This window comes from Anguilla rostrata, chromosome 9, assembly GCF_018555375.3.
Source record: "Anguilla rostrata isolate EN2019 chromosome 9, ASM1855537v3, whole genome shotgun sequence".
In the NCBI taxonomy this organism is placed as follows: domain Eukaryota; kingdom Metazoa; phylum Chordata; class Actinopteri; order Anguilliformes; family Anguillidae; genus Anguilla; species Anguilla rostrata.
In genome coordinates, this window is record NC_057941.1 from 52,396,260 (window position 1) to 52,405,686 (window position 9,427).

Consider the following 9,427-nt stretch of genomic DNA (forward strand, 5'->3'; position numbering starts at 1 on the left):
TGGCCTTTCCAGACAATTAGATGTATATGGAAACCAAGTCGACTGATACCAGGACAGCACTTTGCCTGAAACAGTACCAACAGAGACACCCAGAGACCATGTTCCTCCTTCACTGAATCCAAGGCACTCATTTCGTGGTTTAAAACGACACATCGCTGGTGGATGAGGTTGAACATTTTGATGTGAGGGGCTGTTGGTATGTGTAGATATTTGTGTGTGCGCACATGGATGCATGTATGCATTTGCGTGTGTGTGTGTGTGTGTGTGTGTTTGAGTGTGTATTATGATAAGGCAACGCACAAGATGATTCGTTTCTGTAGAAAATTTAATTTATTTCAAGCCATTTTGCTTGTAATCTTGTTCACTGTGACTGCCTCCATTAACAGGCTAATCATGCAACACGCAGTGGCAATTTCATTACCCAAACACCCTTCAGAATGATACAGTCGTGCGTCATGTTCCTCCCCCATTAACATATTGTTAATCATTTTTTGCACAGCTTGTCACCAGCGATGGCTCAGTTGTGCAGTGTTTCAGCATTTCTCCTCCCAGGTTTTTCCGTCTGAATTAATGGGCAGCGATATGTATTGTCAGCACAGATAACGATTAACCCTTTTCAAGGCGGAAGATCGCAAAAATATGTGATTAGAATGTTCTTCACTCAACCTTCTAATGCTGATGTAAACAACCTCTACTGGTCGCTGAAATTGTATAGGGTTCTAGAACACAGACTTAAAATTTTGTGAGAAAAAGAAATCTTAAAAACGTACGCTTCAAAGGAAAACACTTGTTAATGGTGTAAAAGGGGGTCTCATATTAGTGGAGAATATCAGTGTTAGTCTCTGGATTACAGTGCACATACTGTACGTTTCAGGACTTCAACATTCTTTCACACTAAATGGACATAGACTCTGAAAACACAGCTTCAGATCCCTGAGAAACTTCAACAAAATACATTATTAAGCAAACATTGAAATCATATTTAAAAAATGAGTCTTTTTTCTCGCAATATCGATAAATCCAGATGTGTCTTTTAAGATTATCCATAATCTGCAGTGTCTTAAAGTGCCATTCAAAGAAAGCTATTCAAAAGAAGTATTGCTGAAATATCCCACAGGAGGAGTTTTACACTCTGGCAACCCAGGTGACACCAGAAGGAGAGCGCATGATGGGTAGGGGCTGTTCCTACCCATCTCCACCTCTCTACCTGTCCTGCCCCTCCTGTTCACACCTGTGTGAATCCATCATCAGGGTACACCTGTGCAGGGGCACTCTGGGATAGCAGGAAGGAGCTTGCTGGGTTATGTAGCAAATGCAGAGATGATGGGGTGTTTGAGTCCAGGCTTCACCCCAGACCCCTCCATCTGGGAGAGTATGTGTGGGTGGGGCAGTGAGAAGCGGGAAACCCGGCTCTGTTAGGTGATTGGTGCGTGAAGGTCAGGGGGGCGGGGCCAGGAGGAACCTCAGGAGGTTCCGTCGTGAGCCGTCCTCATTTCTCTACATCTGATGGTCCTGGAGAGAGAGGGAGAGAGAGAGAGAGAGAGAGAGAGAGGGAGGGAGGGAGAGAGAGAGGGGGGGAGAGGGAGAGAGAGAGAGAGAGAGGAGAGGGAGAGAAGTGGGGGAAGTAACAGAGAGAAGGTGAGAAAGAGAGAGAGCGAGAGGAAGAGTGGAAGAGAGAGAGACCAGTAAAATACACCCCACCACTGTAAACACTAGAATCTCTCTCTCGCTCCTTCTCTTGGTCAGATTGTTCTGACCCACTGGGACACACAGAGACAGCGGGTCCGGGGTCTGTTGGACCCGGTCTCTTACCCGATGATGCAGGCGGGGATGAGGAGGAGGATGGCGCCGAAGAGGAAGGGGAACCCCTTAAAGATGTGCAGGGTTGCGGGGTACAGGCTGTTGAACACTCCAGTGGCCAGCAAAGAGCATAGACTCTCCACACAGGCCACCGACGCAAACAGAGCTCCTACAGGAGACAGGACACACTGTAACACACTAACACACACACACACACGCACACGCACACGCACACGCACACGCACACGCACACGCACACACACACACACACACACTGTAACACTCACACACACACACTGTAACACACTGTAACACGCTGTAACATACACACACACACACACACACACGCACTGTAACATGCTATAACACATACACACACACACACACTCACACACACACACAGTTCACAGTGCACAGGCAGAAGCTGGGATAGGAACGGCCTGTGTGGCTCTGGCTGTGTTTAGGGCTGGTGGTCTGTGTGGTTGAGGCTGTGTTTAGGGCTGGTGGTCTGTGTGGCTGAGGCTGTGTTTAGGGCTGGTGGTCTGTGTGGTTGAGGCTGTGTTTAGGGCTGGTGGTCTGTGTGGTTGAGGCTGTGTTTAGGGCTGGTGGTCTGTGTGGCTGAGGCTGTGTTTAGGGCTGGTGGTCTGTGTGGCTGAGGCTGTGTTTAGGGCTGGTGGTCTGTGTGGTTGAGGCTGTGTTTAGGGCTGGTGGTCTGTGTGGCTGAGGCTGTGTTTAGGGCTGGTGGTCTGTGTGGCTGAGGCTGTGTTTAGGGCTGGTGGTCTGTGTGGTTGAGGCTGTGTTTAGGGCTGGTGGTCTGTGTGGTTGAGGCTGTGTTTAGGGCTGGTGGTCTGTGTGGCTGAGGCTGTGTTTAGGGCTGGTGGTCTGTGTGGTTGAGGCTGTGTTTAGGGCTGGTGGTCTGTGTGGCTGAGGCTGTGTTTAGGGCTGGTGGTCTGTGTGGCTGAGGCTGTGTTTAGGGCTGGTGGTCTGTGTGGTTGAGGCTGTGTTTAGGGCTGGTGGTCTGTGTGGCTGAGGCTGTGTTTAGGGCTGGTGGTCTGTGTGGCTGAGGCTGTGTTTAGGGCTGGTGGTCTGTGTGGCTGAGGCTGTGTTTAGGGCTGGTGGTCTGTGTGGTTGAGGCTGTGTTTAGGGCTGGTGGTCTGTGTGGCTGAGGCTGTGTTTAGGGCTGGTGGTCTGTGTGGCTGAGGCTGTGTTTAGGGCTGGTGGTCTGTGTGGTTGAGGCTGTGTTTAGGGCTGGTGGTCTGTGTGGTTGAGGCTGTGTTTAGGGCTGGTGGTCTGTGTGGTTGAGGCTGTGTTTAGGGCTGGTGGTCTGTGTGGCTGAGGCTGTGTTTAGGGCTGGTGGTCTGTGTGGTTGAGGCTGTGTTTAGGGCTGGTGGTCTGTGTGGCTGAGGCTGTGTTTAGGGCTGGTGGTCTGTGTGGTTGAGGCTGTGTTTAGGGCTGGTGGTCTGTGTGGTTGAGGCTGTGTTTAGGGCTGGTGGTCTGTGTGGTTGAGGCTGTGTTTAGGGCTGGTGGTCTGTGTGGCTGAGGCTGTGTTTAGGGCTGGTGGTCTGTGTGGTTGAGGCTGTGTTTAGGGCTGGTGGTCTGTGTGGTTGAGGCTGTGTTTAGGGCTGGTGGTCTGTGTGGCTGAGGCTGTGTTTAGGGCTGGTGGTCTGTGTGGCTGAGGCTGTGTTTAGGGCTGGTGGTCTGTGTGGCTGAGGCTGTGTTTAGGGCTGGTGGTCTGTGTGGTTGAGGCTGTGTTTAGGGCTGGTGGTCTGTGTGGCTGAGGCTGTGTTTAGGGCTGGTGGTCTGTGTGGCTGAGGCTGTGTTTAGGGCTGGTCTTAAAGGCACAGCAGTCAGTGGTGTTACTGGAATGTCCTGGCTCTGGCGTTCTACGGGCACTGCACAGGTAATGATTAAACCCGTGGAGTTCACGGGAAGGGAGTTCATGGCAGGTGTGCATGATGACCTTGAAGTTCAGACCCGGGTGGGGCAGGGGTGAGGAGGGGGGGGAACCAGGAAGTGACCCCCTACCCCGAATCACTCATACAGCCTGGTACGATTCCACTGTCACACTGACAACCTTGCTCCCCCGCCCCAAGAGAAAAGGACCGTAGTCCTGGGAGTATTTAGAAGGGTAGGGTGTTGCTAGGTGATAGCCCATGAGGGTGTTAGGTTGTGGGGGCAGGGGGTGGTGGTGGGGGGGTGTGGGAAGGGTGGGAACCATCAGCCAGACCACACAAGGCCCCCCACCCGCCGGGTGTCCTGCTCACCTTGTTGGGACGAGTCCACCAGTTTGGAGAGTTTTGAGCGGAGAACCGGAGTAGAAGCCATGGACAGGAAGTTCAGCCCATACCCTGAGGAAGTAAGCACATCTCTTTACATTTTATGATCTTTTATTTCTCTGTCACTTCTGTGGCTGACACAAATGTTGACTGGGACTTCTCCTGATGGGCACTACTAATGAAAATGTTAAGCCATTAACTCATCGTCCTGAAAACCTGGTCTGCATTTAACCTGTCCTGCAGTTTTAACTCCAGTCCTGAAGGGGGCGCTGTGTCTGCAGTTTTAACTCCAGTCCTGAAGGGGGCGCTGTGTCTGCAGTGTTAACTCCAGTCCTGGAGAGAATCTCAAATAGGGGAAACCATTCAAGCGCTCATCACAGAGCTTGAGAGGAGAGACTCAACCTTCTGTTTACAGCTCTCTCCTTTATATCTCCCTCAAACGGCCCTAAGACAGGCCTTGGTATGACAGTCGCCCTGCCCACACACATTTATGTTTTTCTGAGAAACATCGTTGCTTCCCTCAGAAACCCTGACCAAACGCCTAGTTCACTGGTGCTTTTGCAGCGGGGGTAGGTGTTCCTTCTTATCAGAACAGCTTGTCTTCTTTTTGATATTATTCACAGTATAGGCACTTTTCACACGCTATTGATCAAGACATGCCATTTTGCACACAATGGTACTATGCTTACAGCAGATGTTACTTTTAACTATGATTTTACTTCCTTTTACAAAGTATATCCCTCAAGTCCTGACAGGAAAAAAGCCCAAGATGTTCTTTGAAGTCCTGATTAATACGTTGACTTTTCAGAATTTCTGAGGTTCTGATCCAGCTTACACACGGGATTACATCGTTCCCTCTCTAGGGAATTACTGCACTTTGATCCATTATTATTGCCTTGTGTTTGCATTATAAATTGCTCTGGATAAGGGTGCCAGCTCAATGCCAGTAGTTTCCTTCCCGAAATGGTTCATGTTTAACAGCTCTGCAGTGTCACAGCCGGGATTTGAACCTGCAACCTCCGAGTTGTAATTCAGTTTCCCTAACCATTTAACGACACACAAAGGTTATTTGATTTTTTTGTTTTGATAATCATAAACCTGAATAACTTTGCCCTGATCTTACCTTCCCTGTTTAGGCCAAAGATGATTTCAATTCGCCACACCTGTGGAATTTTCCAGGTGTACAGTGTCATAGGTTTGAGGCCAGCAAGCGCACATTACATCAAAATTAAGACACAGCGGCCAATCACGTGGCAGCTTGCGTTTACTGAAGAAATTCGGGTCAAGCACCTCATGTAATCCTGGCACTAAAACCACTGACCTCCGGACAAAAAGATGCTCTTCCAACCACACTTCAACCCTTCAAGCTGTGACATCACAAATGTGTGATTAGAATGTTCTCAACTGATCATTCTAATGCTGATGTCACAATCACTACTGGTAACTGAAAGCAACAGAGTTCTAGAACACTGAATTTTTTGAAAAGATTCTGATATGATATGACAAAGAATTCCAAAAATAACCTGCTCTTCAAAGGATTAAGCAAGCCCCGCTTGAAATTATTTTAATTTTCAAAATGGCTGAAATGGCCTTTTAAAATTCCCCCACCCGTAGCCATTTTTAATGAGATGCTCCCAAACGGTAGAAATAAAAACTAAAGCTTTGTAAGCAATGATTGTCAATGGCAGTTAATGCTAGTTTAGGAGTCTAAATCATTGCCGACTATAAAGTAAATTTGTTACATACAAACAGAACAAAGTCTCAGATCGTGGGGAAAACCACTTCCTTACACTCTGGAAGTTCACTGGACTGTTCTAAGCATAGAATATATGTGTGCGTGCAGCTATAGGTATGTACATGTGCATGCGTGCGATAATGTGTTGCCATGTGTATGTACCCTTGTGTGTGTGTGTGTGTGCGTGTGTACGTGTGTGTTGTAGTGCGCATGTATGTAGAGTATTGGCACAATTTATGGAAACACTGCATTCACGTAACATATTTTGATTATTAATGCTATATTTTCCAACAATATCTGTTTTTGGCATAATGTAATATGTATTACATATCAACATAAAACAAAAATAAAGAAATAATGTGCATTTGTGTCAAACAAGTAATAATCATTACACATTCCAGTAACACAGTAAAGTCACGTGTATTGGCATTAACTAATGTTGTTGTTAAATACTAACAACTGAAAAGTTAATCTGTACAGCATTGATAATGCATTTGTACATCATTAATTCATGTTAACAGCTACATTAGTTAATGCCAATTCATATTGGAATAAAAAAGTTAACATATCTATAACGGATTAACTAATTTTATGTTAATCCAATCGCCAATGTATAATCATGTAACTAATACAGTGATTCCGTAATTTGAGCTAGTACTGTATGTAAACTTGTGTGTACAGGTATGCGTATAAGTGTATATGTGTGAGTGTGTGTGTGTGTGTGTGCGTGCGTGCATGTGTGTGTGTGTACGTACGTGTGCGTGAGCTTGTGTGTGTGTGTGTGTGCACATGTATGTGTGTGTCAGTGTGTGTGTGTAAGTGTGTGTGTGTCAGGGTGTGTGCATGTGTGTCTGTGTGTGTGTGTGTTTGTGTGAGCGTGTGTGTACCATACGCATACTTGCGCGTGTGTGTGTGTGTGTACCGTACGCATGCTTGCGCGTGTGTGTGTGTGTGTGTGTGCGTGCGTGCGGTTTACCGGTGAACATGAGCGCGGTGCTGCTGGCGGTGGAGATGACCAGCAGGGCGGCGCTGTTGGAGGCCAGGCCCAGCAGGGCGACCCAGGACTCGTCCAGGCAGAGCTGCAGGACGCGCAGGCCCAGCAGGCTGCTCAGGTAGGCCAGGTGCAGGGCGGCGGAGCCGTACCCCACCAGTTCGGGCCCCCAGCAGAGCGGGGCGCTCAGCTCGTACAGCACGTACAGGTCGCGGCTCCCGAAATGCACCGTCACCACCAGCAGGAAGCAGAGCGCGTAGAGCCAGAGCAGGGGGCCCCGCCCGCCGCCCGCCCGCCGCCCGTACAGCCGCAGCACCGCCCGCTGGTGCGCCCCCGAAAAGAGGCGCGCCCCGGGGTCAGGGGTCACCGTGTCCGCCACGAAGAGCCAGGCGTACAGCGCCGCTGCCAGGTTACACGCCAGGGCCAGCCAGAAAGGGTTAATGTACCTGGGGGGGGCGGGGGGGGGGGAGAGACAGAGGGGAGGGGGGTAGAGGGAGGGAGAGGAGAAAGAGAGGGAACGGGGCAGAGGCAGCAAGAGAGAAATAGAGGGAAGGGAAGGGAGAGAGAGAGAGAGAGAGAGAAAGAAGAGAGAGGGCGGTTAGTTTTCTGTCCAGACATTTGTTGTTTTAAGTAGACAAACATTTATTTTCCTGACTGAGTGGCATGATGGTCCGTTAGTTGGGGAGGGTTGGGGGCGTTGGTGGGGGGGGTGAGCACGGCGGGTAGGGAGGGGGCAGGGGAGGGGGGGTGAGCACGGCGGGTGACGGCGGCAGCCTTACCCCTGCGCCCGGCGCCACTTCCCGCCGATGACGCTGGCGAGCATCCCGGCCACGCCCAGGCAGGCCTCCAGCACGGCCACGCGGAAGGTGCGGTGGCGGCGGGCGCTGGAGTCGCCCACGTGGGCGAAGCAGCCGGCCAGGATGGCGTTGAAGTCGCCCGACAGCCCGCTGAGCAGGCGGCCCGCCAGCAGCCAGGGCACGGGCAGCCGCAGGTACATCACGGCCAGGTAGGTGCCCGCCTGCAGCGCCAGGCCCAGGCTGGGCACCGTCAGCAGCGCCCGCCGGCCCGCCCGGTCACTCCACGGGCCCAGCAGCGTCACCACAAACAGCCCCACCGCGAAACCGCCCAGGTTAATGTACAGGCTCCAGTGCGCCGTCAGAGTCTCAACCTCCTGCCGGGGGGGGGGCATCGATCTCAGTATTATTATTATTATTATTATTATATTACTATTATAATATTATTATTCTGATATTGTCTCCACTCCTTGTCAGGAGACACAGGGAGAGGTGGGAGCAGTGGAGCAGTGGTGTCGTAAGGGGGGGGGGGGGGGGCGTGTATGTGTATACTAGGTTTTGACTTGGTCTTGTTATTATTTTATCATTATATGTGTTATTGTGAAAACAAAAACAGAAACCATCAGGTCACTGTCCATTCGACCAAACCTGCCCAATCTCCAATGCAACATCAGCGTGTTTGATTGCGCGAGACTAGGCGGTCCAGCAGTGCGTCCCCGTCCCCCCTCCCCCCCCCACCCCAAAAAAAAAAAAAAGTTGAAATGAAACTTAATCGTATGCGGGTGAAGTTCCAGCGGCTATTTATAACCCTCCGGCAACAGTGACAGGACACGCGCACACCCAACCCGATTCAGGTGAAACGTGCTTCTTTGACAGGTAACTTTTTGTTATTAAGCAAGTCGGCTGAAATTGGTACCTTCTCCAGCGGATCGGGCGGGCCGGAGGTATTTCGACATCCCCCTGATTTCGTTCCGTTGTAGCCGACATCTTCACTGATGCGGTCCCAGAGGTACTGCGTGGTCAACGGCATCTGGAGAGCCAGCGAGAACATGGAAAGAAAAAGCACCGGTTCCACCGAGATCGGCAGCGGACAGGGGAAGGGCGGGCGCCCGCTGCGCAGAGGGGAACAGGGCGGCTTGTCTACGACCGCTGAATCGGGGGGGAGGGCGTCCGAATCCGGGATCTCATCCCCGGCGGGCGGAATGAACTCCTGGGGGAGAATCGCGCTAGAGTCCGAGTCGTCCATGACCTGTTTGCGTCTGAGGTGCGCTCTCCCGCGGGGCGAAAGTCGCGAGCCGAGGTCCACGTGAACGTTTTAATAAGTTAGCTACACGCGTATATACACAGACCCCATACCACTGCCTGCACGAATGTCACGAAAACCCACACCCGACGTACCTATAACCATAAGCACTTCTTTTACCGCTCGATTCATTACTGGTTAATAGTGTTAAAAACAGTTTACCACACAGTGCGTGGTGCTACGTGTTGCAACAGTCCTGTGTTTATTACTCCAGAGTTCACTCCACTCCGTTTCAGATTCGTCTGATCACCAGTCCAATGTCTAACAATGCGCATGCGTGCGCAAACAATTGGAAGGATTTCTGCTCTTTAGCGGCCCTAGTGGTTGGACCCAGTATAACTTTCCCTCCATTGACACCACTGATGAATTAGGCAACTTTTGACGGCAAAATCAAATTTAGCTTGGATAAAAAAATTAGGACAGATATTTCAGTCTGCTCTTCTGTTAACGGAAAGTGGACTACATATTTTTTATTTGGACTGGGGAAAGCAGAGATGGTATCTGTAGATAGAGGTGGTATCACAGTGT

At 50.5% G+C, this 9,427-nt stretch overlaps 1 protein-coding gene across 2 annotated transcripts; it reads right to left on the minus strand.

Moving 5' to 3' along the window:
• Nucleotides 1–307: 307 nt before the first annotated feature.
• slc46a1 (solute carrier family 46 member 1) lies at nt 308–9,306 on the minus strand. 2 transcript variants are annotated; one of them, XM_064352855.1, is made up of 6 exons: nt 8,513–9,243; nt 7,582–7,973; nt 6,788–7,248; nt 4,065–4,148; nt 1,813–1,969; nt 308–1,512 (listed from the first exon to the last, which is right to left on the minus strand). In XM_064352855.1, exons 1-6 carry the CDS (start codon nt 8,840–8,842, stop codon nt 1,464–1,466), a joined length of 1,473 nt encoding a protein of 490 aa, XP_064208925.1. In that variant the 5' UTR covers nt 8,843–9,243; the 3' UTR covers nt 308–1,463. The 2 variants fall into 2 exon arrangements, with proteins under 2 accessions (XP_064208925.1, XP_064208926.1); XM_064352856.1 differs by lacking the exon at nt 308–1,512 and having other exon boundaries at nt 1,809–1,969; nt 8,513–9,306.
• Between the last annotated feature and the right edge of the window lie 121 nt (nt 9,307–9,427).